General features: G+C 44.9%; 1 protein-coding gene across 1 annotated transcript in view; it reads right to left on the reverse strand.

The window, feature by feature from the left end:
• Positions 1 to 12,237: 12,237 nt before the first annotated feature.
• HEBP1 (heme binding protein 1) overlaps positions 12,238 to 15,821 on the reverse strand; it is a 28,328-nt gene continuing 24,744 nt past the window's right edge. The window contains exon 4 of the mRNA XM_062194854.1: positions 12,238 to 12,700. Within this exon, the coding sequence (XP_062050838.1) occupies positions 12,529 to 12,700 (172 nt within the window). The 3' untranslated portion in view covers positions 12,238 to 12,528. The remainder of the gene's footprint in view (positions 12,701 to 15,821) is intronic.

A 15,821-nucleotide genomic window follows, 5' to 3' on the forward strand; every position in this document is an offset into this window, starting at 1 on the left:
GGAAGACCTTTCTCTCTGTCTCTCTCTCTCACTGTCCACTCTGCCTGTCAAAAAAAAAAAATCACATGATATTTAATATCCACTCGTTGACTTACTCAATACATTGTAATGGGGCATCCAGACCAAATCACTGTGCTAAATGCTAGGAATACAGTGATGAACAAAGCAGACCTGGCTCTCTCTCTCTCTCTCTCTTTTTTAAGATTTGTTTATTTATTTGAAAGAGTTACAGAGAGGCAGAAAGATAGAGAGGGAGAGGTCCTCCATCTGCTTGTTCAGTCCCCCAGATAGCTGCAATAGCCAGAGCTGTGCTGATCCAAAGCCAGAGCCAGGAGCTTCTTCCAGGTCTCCCACATGAGTGCAGACTGCTTTCCCAGGCCATCAGCAGAGAGCTGGATGGGAAGTGGAGCAGCTAGGACTTGAACCGGCACCCACACAGGACACTGTCACTGCAGGTAGTGGCTTTACCTGCTATGCCACAATGCTGGCCCCAACAGACCTGGCTCTTGCTCTCAGTGAACTTACAGTTGGGTGGGAGAGTGGCTGATAGAACAGCAAGCAAAATGTATAAATAATTATTGATGGTGGGAAGTTCTGAAAAAGATGCTGTGACATAATAATAGGGTGGGCTTCCTTTATTAGGGTAGGTTAGGATGGCCTCTCTGAGAGGTGCCATTGAAGCAGAGATTCAAAGGGATAGGAAAGATCCAGAAATACCCATGTAGTGGGGGAGGAAGAGTACTCCAGGTGGCAAAGTCAAGACAGGCAGGAGCGGGGCTGGCGCTGTGTTGTAGTAGATTAAGCCTCTGCCTGTGGCACTAGCATCCCATATGGGTGCTGGTTAGAATCCTGGCTGCTCCACTTCTGATCCAGCTCCCTGCTAATGGCCTGGGAAAGCAGTGGAAGATGGCCCAGGTGCTTGGGCCCCTGTACCCACATGGGTGTCCTGGAAGAAGCTCCTAGCTCCTGGCTTTGGATCTGCTCAGCTCCAGCCACTGTGGCCATTTGGGTATTGAATCTGTGGATGGAAGACCTCTCTCTCTCTCTCTCTTTCTCCCTCTCTCTCCCTTTTTCTCTTTCTGTGTGTGTGTGTGTGTGTCCCTCTCTCTCTGCAACTCTGGCTCTCAAATAAATAAATCTTAAAAAAAATTTTTTTTTATTTGACAGGTAGAGTTATAGATGAGAGAGAGAGACAGAGAGAAAGGTCTTCCTTCCATTGGTTCACCCCCCAGATGGCCACTAGGGCCGGCACTGTGCCGACCCGAAGCCAGGAGCCAGGTGCTTCCTCCTGGTCTCCCATGGGAGTGCAGGGGCCCAAGCACTTGGGCCATCCTCCACTGCCTTCCTGGGCCACAGCAGAGAGCTGGACTGGAAGAGGAGCAACCGGGACTAGAACCTGGTGCCCATATGGGATGCCGGCACCGCAAGGTGGAGGATTAACCAAGTGAGCCACGGTGCCGGCCCCCCAATAAATCTTTTTAATTAAAAAAAAAAAGACAGGCGGAGCATGAAGATGCAATAGAGCAGGGTGTGCTTGGGAAATTGAAGGAAGACCACTGTCTGCAGCATGGAGAGGAACAGCAAAGGCTGAGAGTGAAGTAGGAAGTGGGTATTAGGAGGTACAGAGACTGGAGGCCTAGGGAATGGAGTCTGGTGCATCAGGAAACTACTACAGGCATTAACAGGGAAGTGGCATGATCTAGCTGATGTTGGAAGAGAACCAACTTAGCTGCAGACTACCTGAAGTCCTAAGGAACATCAGGCATTTGGAAGTATTAGAAAGGACCAGGACATGAGGCAGGAGACCATCTTGAGAGTCCAGGAGAGACATGATGGAGGGTACTAGTTCCCCAAGGTGAAGTGAGGGTGATGGAGAGAGCCACTGAGGTTCAAGACATATCCTAGAGTTGGCTTCTCTGTTTTGTTGATGGTAGGAGACAGTGAAGTAAAACACTTGCTGATACCTCCAAACCTATTGACCAGCAGCTTCCTATATTTCAGTTGATAGCAAATGCATCCTTCTCATTGCTCAAACCAGAAGACTTGGAGTCATCTTGATTGTCTCTTTCCTTTCACAACCCATGTACAGAAATTCTGTTAGTTATGCCTTCAAAATATTTACAGACATTGACCACTTCTTACCACTCCAGCATCATCGTCAGGGCCCAAGTGACCATCATCTCTTGTGGGCTTTATTGCAGTAGCCTCCTAACAGGTGGTGTGCTTCTGCCCTTGTCCTTGAAACCCAGCCTCAGCTCCAACACTGTGCCTCTTACAGTGCATCATCAATATGGCAGCCAGAGGCAGTCTTTTAAAAGTTGAGTTTTGGGGCCAGCACAGTGGCACAGCACATTACGCTGCCACCTACAATGCCAGCATCCCATATGAGCACTGGTTTGCATCCCAGATTTCTATTTTTGATACAGTTCCTTGTTAATGTTCTTGGGAAAGCAGTGGAAGATGGCCCAAGTCCATGGGCCCCTGCACTCAAGTGGGAATCCCAGATGGAGCTCCTGACCTGCACCATTTGATGAGTGAACCAGCAAATGGAAGATCTCTTTCTGTCTGTCCCTCTCTCTCTCTGTCATGCTGCCATTCAAATAAATAAATCTTAAAAAAAAAACCTATGAAGTTTGATTATGTCAATATTCTACTTAAATTCTACAATGGGCTTCTCCATTTTATGGAGAAGAAAAGTCAAGGCCTTCTAATGACCTCTAAAGCCTTAAGTGATCTGCCTGCTCATTGCCTCTCTGACCTCACCTTCTCTACACTCCCCTTGGCTCACTCTTTCGGCTCTTCCTCAGCTACACAGGCTTACTCTGTCTTGGGACCTCCACACTGGCTGCTTAATCTGCCTCGAATGTGCTTCCCCCAACTATTCATGTGGCTAACTCCCTCAGTACCTTCAAGTCCTTGTTCTCCAAAAGGGCTTCCCTGGCCACACTAGTAGAACTTGCATCTCATCCTTTCCACACTGTGCTTCACAATGCTACTCATTCTCTTTATCTTGTTCTACTTCTTAATTTTGCCACAGCACTTATTACTTTCTAAAATATAATATTTATATGTTGTTACATCTCCTACTCTACAAGGCCAGGGACCTTAGCTTCACTCACTGGTAAGTCTAATGGTCTAGAACACAGTTTGGTCTGTAAGAGGAGCTTGGTAAAGGTTTGGGAAAAGAATGAGTGATGAGACGGTATGAAAAATACATAATGGTCGGCGCCGTGGCTCACTAGGCTAATCCTCCGCCTGCGGCGCCGGCACACCGGGTTCTAGTCCCAGTTGGGGCGCCGGATTCTGTCCTGGTTGCCCCTCTTCCAGTCCAGCTCTCTGCTGTGGCCTGGGAGTGCAGTGGAGGATGGCCCAAGTGCTTGGGCCTTGCACCCGCACGGGAGACCAGGAGAAGCACCTGGCTCCTGGCTTCGGATCAGCATGGTGTGCCGGACACAGCGTGCCGGCTGTAGCGGCCATTGGGGGGTGAACCAACGGAAAAGGAAGACCTTTCTCTCTGTCTATCTCTCTCACTGTCCACTCTGCCTGTCCAAAAAAAAAAAAAAAAAAAAAAAGAATAAAAAAAAGAAAGAAAGAAAGAAAGAAAGAAAAATACATAAAATCAGGGGGTGGAATCTAGCAATACAAAGTACAGGCTAAGGCATGGTTAATAGGTGAGATTTATAGGCAGAGGGTTAACAAAATGCATGTAGGCTCCCAAGTTCTCATTTGTAGCCAGGCATATCTAGAGGCATTGTGGGGTGTTTTTCCAGGAAAGGGTTCCCACTCTTCTCCTTCATTCCTCCATCATACCTAAGGGAAGTTGGGAGGAGCCAAGAAACAACCAGCGAGCTGGTCACATAAAAGTAGGGACTGTCCAAAGGGGGAGGGGAGGGCCTTGTTTTGACCAGAACATTCTGATCTCTGATTACAGTCGAGGAGGGTGCTGCCTAAGAGCATCCAGCCACAGGATCATTTGTCTCTTCTCAGGCTGATTTCCAGGCTGTAGATTTGAGCAATTAGGTGAATGGTGGTGCTATGTAGACAGAAGAGGAAGACAGAGGCATGAAAAGGTTTTGGAGCATGGAAAGTGTGCATGGAGAGTTTAGTTTTGTACATGCTGAGTCTGAGATATCTGTGAGTTACTTGGAGTGGGTCACGGGATGTATGCCTCTGGAGTGTATAGATTTAAAAATTTTTTTTTATAATTTTTTTGACAGGCAGAGTTAGAGAGAGAGAGAGAAAGAAAGAAAGGTCTTCCTTTTCCGTTGGTTCACCCCTCAAATGGCTGCTACAGCCGGCGCACTGTGCCAATCCGAAGCCAGGAGCCAGGTGCCTCCTCCTGGTCTCCCATGCAGGTGCAGGGCCCAAGCACTTGGGCCATCCTCCACTGCCTTCCCAGGCCACAGCAGAGCTGGGCTGGAAGAGGAGCAACCGGGACAGAATCCGGCGCCCCAACTGGGACTAGAACCCGGGGTGCTGGCACCGCAGCTGGAGGATTAGCCAAGTGAGCCGTGGCGCCAGCCTGGAGTGTACAGTTTTATTTCCTCACTTTTACATTTTATTCATGTGCCAACAAGTTTCTGCTGGCATCATGGGCATGGATATCACAGGCTGGGTATCACAGTCAGAGAGGTGACCCCTCTCCATCCTCATTTCCTAGCTATATTTTGGTAGTTTCATGAGTTGGGAAACACATTCATTTACTTATTTATCCTACAACAAGACATTGAGTTTTTGACATATGAAGGTAACTCAAAAAGATCATAGAGAAATGGGAGTCAGTGGGTTTTATTTTGGCGAAAATATTTTTGGAAACTCATGCATAGTTTTTTTAGAACACATTTTTCATTAACTTTTTGAACAGCCCATTGATTTCAGTTTTTTTTTTTTTGGCACCTAAATAAACTCATATCTTTTAATTCCTCTTTCCATGTACTTTTTGAAGTACTCTCATTACTGGTCTCTTCTCCTGGGTACTCAGAGTACAAGTACCACTATGAAAAACACTGAATATTACTAAATGAAAAACAACATTTGCACTCAAGAAACTTTCATTTAATTGGGGATATATTTTAGTAAGTGGTTGAGATCTATTCACTGTGAGGTATGTGTAACCTGAAGAATAAATTAATATTTCCCTCCCCTAACTCCCTTCCTGCTAGAAAGAGACCCTCCAAAAAGAGGCTAGATCACACCAGTTTCTTATAAACTCTTACAAGTGATTCTTTTGAAATGTTTGCTATATGTCTGTGTCATCAAGAGAGAGACTGTCAGTATGTGTTAGAAAGAACCCATTTCTGGGCCGGCGCCACTGCTCACTAGGCTAATCCTCTGGCTGCGGATCCGGCACCCCGGGTTCTAGTCCTGGTTGGGGTGCCGGATTCTGTCCCGGTTGCTCCTCTTCCAGTCCAGCTCTCTGCTGTGGCCCAGGAAGGCAGTGGAGGATGGCCCAAGTGCTTGGGCCCTGCACCTGCATGGGAGACCAGGAGGAAGCACCTGGCTCCTGGCTTCGGATCAGCACAGTGCGCCAGCCACAGTGGCCATTTGGGGGGTTAATCAATGGAAGGAAGACCTTTCTCTCTGTTTCTCTCTCTCTCACTGTCCACTCTGCCTGTCAAAACAAAACAAAACAAAACAAAACAAACAAAACAAAACAAAACCCATTTCTTACTCCAATATGCCTAAGAATCACTTGTTGAAAGGAGATGGGATGATGCAAAAAGTTATGTCAAGAGGAACAATGGGCTAGAAATGAATACTTGGGGGTCAACAAGATATGGATGGTCATGGTCCCCATGTGTGATCTGCATGGTCAAGGATGGGCCTACCTTGGGAGGGGGTGGCAATTAGCAGAGAGTGATCCTCTCTCCACCACAACCCCCCACTCCAAGAACACCAACATATGCTGGGCAGGAGAGAGAAGCCTATAAAGAAAGGAGGCAAGAGTCTGAGGTAGGTGCACCTGGTGAATGGCAGTTCATGGGTAAGGAAGGTATCAAGGGAGATGAGGAGTTCTCATCATCAATCGGTTTGGAGGAGCTGTCCAACCTGGCAAAGAACAACATGACTTGGAATTCCATTTTCCATGAACTTATGAAGCACCTTTGTTTATTTAAAAATGTGTCATGGAAATCATTTAAGGACAAAAAATAGCCCCATGTTTATGCTGGTGGCATAAGAATATATTTTTAGCTTAATTTTAATATATGAGAAAAAAAATCAGGGCCACAGATTTGACAAGTGACAAATAGGTTGCTGCTGGGAATCTACACTCTTCCTGGAGTTTCCAGCTCACAGCATTTCTTCATCTGAATTCCATGCAGCGGCATATACCCTGGGGACATAGGGATTATATCATCATCACTTTGGCTGAGCCACACAGTAAATTACACAGGGAGGAGGGAGTATCACTTGCAGGTTCACACCCTGCCATATTTCCTTTCTTGCCAGCCAGGGAAACCAGACACTAAACTGAGGGCTAAGTGTTGCTTTGCAGAGTAGGCAAGAGCTTGGGATCTTCCATTAAACTGCCAAAGTCCAAGTTCTGGCTCTGTCACATGTTCTGTAGAGCCCGGAGCACGTCAATGAACCTCCTTGAGCTGCCCCACTTCATCTGTAAATGGGGGAGAGATGGCAGTGCTAGTGACTACCTCATAGGGTGGTTGTGTTCAATCAATGAGATGATTCATGGAATGAGTTTGTCCAGTGCCTGGGACATAATGAATGCTCAATAAATGTTTGATATCAACAGCTCTTACTTTAACAAATTCCAATCAATGTCCATGAACAAAACCTAGTGTCTACTGTGCACACACCCTTACGCTAGGAGTAGAGATTATAAATCAAAGAGGAAGTCGGGCATTACTGGAAGCATCAGGGAAGAAGTCAATGAGTTTCAGATTGGGCTGGAGGAATGGTAGGAGATGGATACAGAGGGATGGGAGGTCCCAGGGGTGGGAGCAAAGCATACCGAAGAGACAGATGGGAACATCTCAGGGGAACCAGCCATTACTTAGTTTTGCTGAAGGATAAGGAACCCAGCCAGGAAACAGGAGGAGGCTGGGGTTTGATCTAGCTCCAAAATGAGTTTTTGATGAGGGTCTAATTAATTCATTGTCAAGGAAGAAATGAGGTAATTTTATCTGAAGTTTGATTATGAGACAATCTACACAGGCCATGTCAATTCTTGCCACATGTTCAGTCTGCTCTGACATTTCTACCTTACATGGCTGATTCTGGATTCTGCAGTTGTGGGTATTGTTTGACTGTCCCCAAATCCCTATAAAATAATGTTGCTATGGAAACAAAAATATATCTAAAGAAAAAGCCTGGAGCTAGTCAAGAATATAAATTAAAAGGCAAAATCCAGGGCATCCGACCAAATAAATGCTCGTGGCATGCTACGAAACTTTAATTGCTGTGCCCAAGATCAAAGTCACATGACTCAAGAGTGGAGAAGCCAGATGTAAATTAAGGAGGTTGTCCTTAAACAAGGGATGACAACTTGCTTCACTGGGTTAGTCAAGTGTCCACAGTATTTATATACACAATCACCCTATGACCTTTAAACACTCACCCGAGTGTGAGAGTGTGGTGTTGTGTTGTGGTATATCAGAACATATTTTACCGGGTGGTACTTACAAAAATGCAAAGAATATTAATGCCATAGAGAGATGGCCTCTGGGGGAAAGCAAAGCACCCTTTTTTGCACAGTTCTTTTATTTTTAAAAAATTTATACAAAAGGAACAAACTACATGTATTTCATATGCACAGTTTTAAATGCATAATGATACTTCCCACCTTACCCTCTCTCCCCCACTCACTCTGACCCTCCTCCTTCTTTTCTTATTTTTCTTGTAATTTTCACAATGACATATTTTCAATTCACTTTATAATCACAAGCTTAACCCTCAACTAAATAAATAAGTCAGCAAGCAGTAAGTAGAACAACCACTGTTTAGGACTATAGACAAGGGCTATAAACAATAATCAAATCTCAAAATGTCAATTTGGCTCCATATACATTATATTTTTTGTGTTCTGTATATTAATTACCACAAATTCATGCACGGTTCTGTAGAAGCAGCAGCCTTAAGGCTGTGAGCCTGAGCATTAAACCAAGAGTATGTTATTTATTTATTTATTTATTAAAGCAAACCCTGACTTGGGTACTTAAATTAAAAAAAAAACCTCTTCAGTTTTATTTATTTGAAAGGTGGAGTGTCTCACACACACACACACACACACACACCTATTTTTCAATCTGCTGGTTCTCTCCCCAAATGCTTACAAAAGTCAGGATTGGGCCATGCTAAAGCCAGGAACCACAAACTCTATCTGGGTGTCCCATGAGTGGCAGGAACCTAACTACTTCTGCCAACATGTGCTGCCTTCCAGGATGTGCCTCAGCAGGAAGCTGGAATCAGCAGTGGAGCCAGGACTTGAACCCAGGCACTCCAATATGGGATATGTGCACCCCAAGCAGTGGCTTAACTGCTGTGACATAATGTCCCTTCTGAAAATACTGTAAGTTATTACTTATTTATTTGAAAGGCAGAGTAAGAGCGAGAGCAAGAGAGAGCGAGAAAGAGAGAGAGGTATCTTCCATTTGGTGGTTCACTCCCCCAAAAGCCTGCAATAGCTAGGGCTTGGCCAAATCAAAGCTAGGAGAGAGAGAGAAATATTCCATTCTCTGATTCATTCCACAAATGTCCTCAACAGCTAGGGCTGGGACAGGCTGAAGCCAGGAGCCAGGAGCCTGAAACTCAACCCAGATCTCCCACATCGGTGGCAGGGACCCGAGTACCTGAGCCATCACCTGCTACTTCCCAGTGTGTGCATTAGCAGGAAGCTGGATGGGAAGGGGAGGTAAGTCTCAAACCCTGGAACTCTGATATGGGATGCAGGTGACCCAAGGGACATATTAACTGCTAAACCACAACACCCATCCGAAGGATGAGGAATTAAATCCTTTAAGAGCCTCTGCATTTGACCTCAACCCGTTTCCAGTCATCTCCCACCTTCCACCTTCCCACACCCCTGACTCCAGGTATACCCTTCTATTCAGTGCATCTTTGCAGCAAATGCTGTTGATGAGCTACCCTGAAACCACCCAGAATATCATTCTCCCTTGCTGTCCCTCACTGTAAGGCTGGAAAACCAAACACACACCTTCCCCATCTTCCTTGCAGTTATGGGTGGTCCTGGGGGTCAGTTCTGGCCCATGATACGCAACAGTCACTCTGCTAGGGGACTTCTGGAAAAGCTGATATCCTCATTAACTGGGATAGATGCAATGATATAAGCCTTTCTGGTCTCCTCCTTTTCCTATCTTGAATGTAGATGCAAATGGTAGGAGCTGCACCAATCATCTTGCGGCCTTGAGGAAAGGAACAAGACCAAGGGCAGAGGTGCTGGCCCCAAGTCACTGGATCTCCCTCTGCATGTCTTGCTATGTGAGAAAAGAAAATCTTACGGTTTTTAACAGTTGGCTGAGTTTTCTGTCATTTTACAGCTTAATGCATCCTAAACAATGCATCCCCGAGCGAGGTGCTGGGCATGCAATGAAGAGCAAAGGTGGTATGGGCCACCTTTTATTCAATTTACAATCTAGCCTGAGAGACAGAAACCAACGAAATGAGGAAGTCCAGAAACACAACTGGTGGCTTGTGTTAGGAGGAAGAACAAATACATCACTCTATGCGACAGAAGTATAGGAGGGCCCCAGCTTTTGACAGAGGAGCCACTGAAAGTTTCTTTGGGGGAGGGAGGGCATGAAGTGAGGACTTGTAGGATGAGAAAGCCCAGCCATTCGAAAATGAGGTGAAAAGGGATTCAAGAGACATAATAGCTAGTGGTGCAAAGACCCTGGGGCAGAACGCTTTAGTGTTTCCAATGAACCAGATGTCCATTGTGGCAGGAGGACAATAAGGGAGATTGTTGAAGCAGTCAGGAGTAAATTGCATAAGGCCTTGCATGTAATGAAGTGGAGTCTAGAGTTTGATCTAAGCACAAAATGAGACTTTTTAAAGCAGAGAGCCTTCTGGATGTTGTGTGGAAAATGGGGCAAAGGAAGGCAGGAGTGGACATGTGGCCAGTTAGGAGGCCGCTGCTGAGCCAAGAGTGATGGTGACTGTCTTAGGATGGGGCCGCAGAAAGGGCCTCCGGACTACTCAGGATGGTGTCTGCATCACATTAACACTGGTTGATCTCCTCTTCTTTTTGGATTTTCTGACATTTCTCCTGTAACACTGGCTATTTTTTTTTCCCAACACTGTCAAGCTCTTTTCCTCCACTTGTCTCTAAATATTTGGATTCTTCTGAGTTTTTACTTAGGTTCTTTTTTTCCTTCTGGCCTTTCTTAGGAGAGTTCATAATTCATCCACTCCATCTCTTTATTTATGTGTTCTAACATACAGCTGCAAGTTAGAGGTTTTTTTAAATAATTATTTTATTTATTTGAAAGGGAGAGTATCAGAAAGAATGAGACAGAGGGAGAGAGAGAGAGAGAGAGGGAGAGAGATCTTTTCATATGCTGGGTCACTCCCTAAATGCTCACAACAGCCCGACTGGGCCGGGTAGGAGCCAGGAGACAGGAAATCCACCTGAGTCTACCATGTGGTGGCAAGGAGCCCAGTACTTAGACCATCATCTTCTGTCTCCCAGGTGTGTTAGCAGGGAGTTGGGTCAGTAGTGGGGGCAAGACTCTCAGGCACTCTGATATGGGATGTGTTCATCCACAACAGCAGCTGAACCTGCTGTGCCACAATGCCCACCCCACAGGTTTCTCCCTTCCCTTCTACCTTCCCTCCCTCCTCCCCCTCCTTTCTTTTTCTAGTGTAGGTCCCATACTTCAAATTGTTCACGAGACAGTTTCTCTTGGATGCTCTGCAGACTTAACTATGCCTTTCTAGACATTGTTGTCCAGGTAACCTGCTTCTTGTCTGTGCTCCCTACCTGAGTGAGTGACAGCCCTATCAAACTACAGGCCCATGCCAAAATTCAGGCACTGTACTTGACCCTGTAGCAGGGAAAATACTTTTCTTCTACCTTCTTAAATTTTATGCTGGGGTCTGTATACTGAATTGACATAAAACAGATTCACAGGAGAAAAAGTATAGGAAGTGCCATCCTCTGCTGGTACCATCCCAAGACACAGCAGTATCAATCTTACCTGAACTCCAGCAGCAGCCTTTTTTTTTTAATTTTTATTTTTTTAAATTTATTTATTTGACAGGTAGAGTTGTAGACAGTGAGAGAGAGAGAGAGAGAGAGAGAGAGAGAGAGAGAAAGGTCTTCCTTCCGTTGGTTCGCCCCACAAATGGCCGCTATGGCTGGTGCTGTGCCAATCTGAAGCCAGGAGCCGGGTGCTTTCTCTTGGTCTCCCACACAGGTGCAGGGCCCAAGCACTTGGGTCATCCTCCACTGGCCTCCCGGGCCACAGCAGAGAGCTGGGTTGGAAGAGGAATAGCCTGGACTAGAACCCGGTGCCCGTATGGGATGCCAGCGCTGCAGGCAGAGGATTAACCAAGTGAGCCACGGCACCAGCCCGAGCAGCAGCCTCTTAACTGGTTTCCACATGTACATTCCTGTCTCCCTTTGGTTAATTTTTTATTTCTTTTTTTTTTTGAGGCAAGATTTTATTTTTTAAAAAAGATTCATTTATTTATTTGAAAGGCAGAGTTACAGGAGGAGGAAGGGAGGGAGGGAGGGAGTTCCTGCTCAAACTCTTGACTCCAGCTTCCTGCTAATGTGGAGGCAGCAGTGATGGTTCGAATGATTTGGTTCCTGCAACCTACATAGGAGACTGGGACTGAGTTCCAAGTTCCTGGCTTTGGCTTAGCCCAGTCCTGGGCATGACAGGCATTTGGGGTACAAGCCAGCTGATGGAAGATCTCTCTTTTTCTCTCTCTGTGTCTCAAAAATTAAACAAATGAAAGTTCATAAAACACCTATATGATGAGAAAACTATGCATGGATTTAAAGGCTTTCTGCACCAAAATCATCTCATCACTTCCTTCCATTTTTCATGAACTTTTTGAAGTATTCTCATATTATCTACAAGACTGCAGACTCTGGAAATAACTACACTCAGGATTTGTCTCAGCTGTTTAAGTCAATGATTTTTATTTTTGGTTCCTTTTTTAGACAAATCTCTTGTAAGAATCACATGAAAGATCATGCACAAATCATATTTTCCCTTTAATACCAAAAGTACAAATTCAATATATTTAAAAAAAAAATCAGCTTTTAAATGACCCAGATGACTGAGAAAATGCTGCCCAGGTTTTTCTAGTCAGCCATAGAGTTTTTTAATCAATGAGAATGAAGTTTCCTATCTTGACTGTATTATTTCCAACCATGAGAAAACAAGCCTCAGTCTATGGGACAAGCTGATTTCAGAAAACTGCAGTCCCAGGCGTTGAAGGGAAGTGGGTTAAGTGTGGCTGGAACCCGAGAAGCATCTCCCGCTCCTGCCCCCAGTGAGAGACACAGAAGCTTCCAGCAAGTTCCCAGCTCCGAGTCACTTATGTCTTCACGAGCCAGACCTCATTACGACGTCCGTAGGGCTTCATGGGAGGGTCATATCCGGTGCAGAAGTAGATGTCACTCCGGTAGGTGGCAGTGCCCTCCAGGGCAGCACGCAGCTGGGTGGCGTGAGCCACATAATCTGCTTCCTTGGCATAACCACCAAACTGCCTGAGGATACAAGGCAAAGGACATGACGTTGAAGAAAGAGGGGATCTTTAAGAGACAAAAGGCTGCTCACCATGCCCACTACAAGCATCCTCAAGTGTGGGTGGATCAGACCTCTCTGAACCGCAGTCTCTTCATCCGTGAAAATGGGATATGGTTTCTCTTCCCTCTAAAGTTGTGATGATTGTTAGAATGCAATAGTGGATGTGAAAAATGCTAATGCAAGGTCTGAAACACAGTAGTCACCTGCCAAATGAGCTTCTGGTTCCTTCTTGCAATTTCCTGAAGAGATGATAGGCTGACTTTTCCCCAAGGCCACGCCTTTTCCCCCTTCTGTAGCTCCCTCTGCTGCCCCAGTGCTTCTGTTACCAGCTGAAGAAGGAGGAAGAACAAGTTGCAGCCAGGGTGGGGCTGGAGCTCAAGGCCCTTCCACAGCAGCGGCTCTAGTGACTCAGCACATCTCAGCAGTCACGTGAGCAGCTTCACGCAGACAGAAGCTCCTGAAGCAGACTGTGCCTAGTGTCTAAGATGCCCGCATCCCACATTGGGTTTCCTGGGCTCAACTCCTGGTTCTGGTTCCTGTTTCCCTCCTCCTGCTAACACAGACCCCAGGAGCAGGTGACAGCTCGAGTGACTGGCTTCCTGCCAGCCCTGTGGGAGACCTGGGTTGAATGCCCAGCTGCCAGTTTTGGTCCTCTCAGCCGCTGCAGGAATTTGGGGAGTGAACCAGTGGATGGAAGATCTGCTGGTTCCTCTGTCTCTCAAGCACAAAAATATATAAAATAAAAAACAAAAGCAAAGCAAACACCAGCGCTCCAAGGTTGTCCTGCCTTCACTCGGAAGACTGTAGAGAACGAGAGGACTCTCTGGAAGATTCATGAGTAAGAATGGTCCTTGAAGAGAGTTTGAACTTGAAAAATATAAAGAAAATAATCTGCATGTAAAAGGCAAAAGATTTATATGATCTGAAGAGAAACCATCTGTATGTAACAAAAGCCTCAAGAAAATATTACTCAGCAATTAAAAATATTTCAGATGAATATCTAACAACATAAATATTCATATTAAGGGAAATTGTGAGATAATATGCATAATATGCTAGTTAGCATATGTACTTAACATTTAATTTAAAATAATCACTGAAAAAGGTAATTAGAATGTTACTTAGCCTACAAAGATTGTTTTTCAAAATGTTATTCTAAAGATAATATTGCTCATTATAAAATTTAGAAAACAGTGAACCCTATAAAGGAGAAACAAAATACTTTATTATCTACCACACAAAAATACTCTTTCTTATCATTGTGGGATGCCTCCTTTTTTGTATGGCATGCAAATTTATGTATCTTAAATAATATTTTTTCAGGTTATGGAAGTAGTATGTATTCATGCAGAAAATTTAGAAAAATCCAAAAATTAAAATGAAGAAAATTTTAGATACTCAGATAAACTCACTATTAATGATATCTACTTCCTTGTACTTTTTTGTATTTTTTTTAAAGATTTTATTTGTTTATTTGAGAGGGAGAGTTACAGAGAGAGGGAGATACAGAGAGAAAGGCCTTCCATCTGCTGGTTCACTCCCCAAATTGCTGCAATGGCCGGAACTGGGCTGATCCAAAGCCTGGATCCAGGAGCTTCTTCCAAGGTCTCCCATATGGGTGCAGGGGCCCAAGCACTTGGGCCATCTTTCCTTGCTTTCCCAGGCCATCAGCAAGGAGCTGGATTGGAAGAGGAGCAACTGAGACTAGAACCAACATCCATATGGGATGCTGGTGCCACAGGTAGAGGCTTAGCTTACTATGCCACAGTGCCAGCTCCTAGTTGTTGTTTTTTTTTTTAAATTTCTAAAAATAAAAAAAAACTTCATCCAGTTGAGATTATATTGTAAAATCATTTTATATCCTGATTTTTCACATAAGACTGGTTTCATATTACTAAATATTTTTGAACAACAACAAGATAAAAACAGAAAAAATAGAACCAGCAAAGCTCAGGGCTCAAGGACGTAGGCAAGGGGGGCCCAATGCAAGCTTGACCCAGATTCCAAAGCAGGGGATCACCCCTAATGAGCCTCCTGCTCAGGTCACAGAAGCCATCTTTTCTCAGTAAAGCAGAGAGGTGTTTCCTAATCAGGTATTTTCCTGGCAGAAGTTGGGTACAGAGAAGCAAAAAAGTCTTTTTGTTCAAGATTATTAACCTCTTTCCTGTGTCTTCTGCCCCTGTTTCTAAATTCACCCTGTTGCCTACCCTAAATATACCACTGTAAATCTGGGTTGCGCTAAAATCTTTATTGGAGTCTGATACATCGCTTTTCCTGATGAGCTTCATGACTCAAACGCCTGCATTTGCATCAGATCAGGCCAAATAGTGCATTATTTCTGGTGGAGTTCTCTGAATCACACTTGCCCTTTTGTAAGTGGTTAGTCACGCTAGCCAAGCACTCAGCACGTTCATTACAGAGTGAGCGATGGGAAAACACCCAGGACTGGATCTGTGAGGGACTGGTTATTCCAATGTCTAGACAGCAACAGAGGAACCTAGATGAGGCTGAGACCAATTTGAATAGAAGTGGATTCTTTAACTACGCTGGAGGAAGATAAGGCAGGTGAAGAAAGCTGCGCTCTAGCTTCACTGAGGAGGTTGCTATTCTGCACAGCCACATTCCCATGATCCTCCTGAGTCTTCTACAGCATGAATGATGCCAGGATGAACATGTGTACACTGAGCTATGAGAACCTCCTCACATGGAACTCCATGAAAATCTCCCCAGAGACCATCATGTACACTGAACCCAGTCCGAACTCCACTTCATTTGTGCATTCCATTAGGGCAATACCCCCTGCCCAATAAAGGGGAGCACTGAACTAGGGGTGGGGGTGCATTCTTCTCTTCATGGGGCTGCCCACCCTCACCTCTGAGTGTGTTCTCTTTCCCTTTCTTAGATCCTGTTCCCATCCTTTCACTTTATCTATGTCTCTGCTTTGAATTCTTCTCTCCTTCAGAGATAAGAACCTTGTAATAAAACCATTCTCTGTAACTCTGCCTTTCAAATAAATAGATAAATCTGAAAGAAAAAGAAAGGAAGGAAGAAATAAGGAAAGAAAAGCTATGCCTGTTCCAG

This window comes from Lepus europaeus, chromosome 6 (assembly GCF_033115175.1).
Source record: "Lepus europaeus isolate LE1 chromosome 6, mLepTim1.pri, whole genome shotgun sequence".
Classification (NCBI taxonomy): domain Eukaryota; kingdom Metazoa; phylum Chordata; class Mammalia; order Lagomorpha; family Leporidae; genus Lepus; species Lepus europaeus.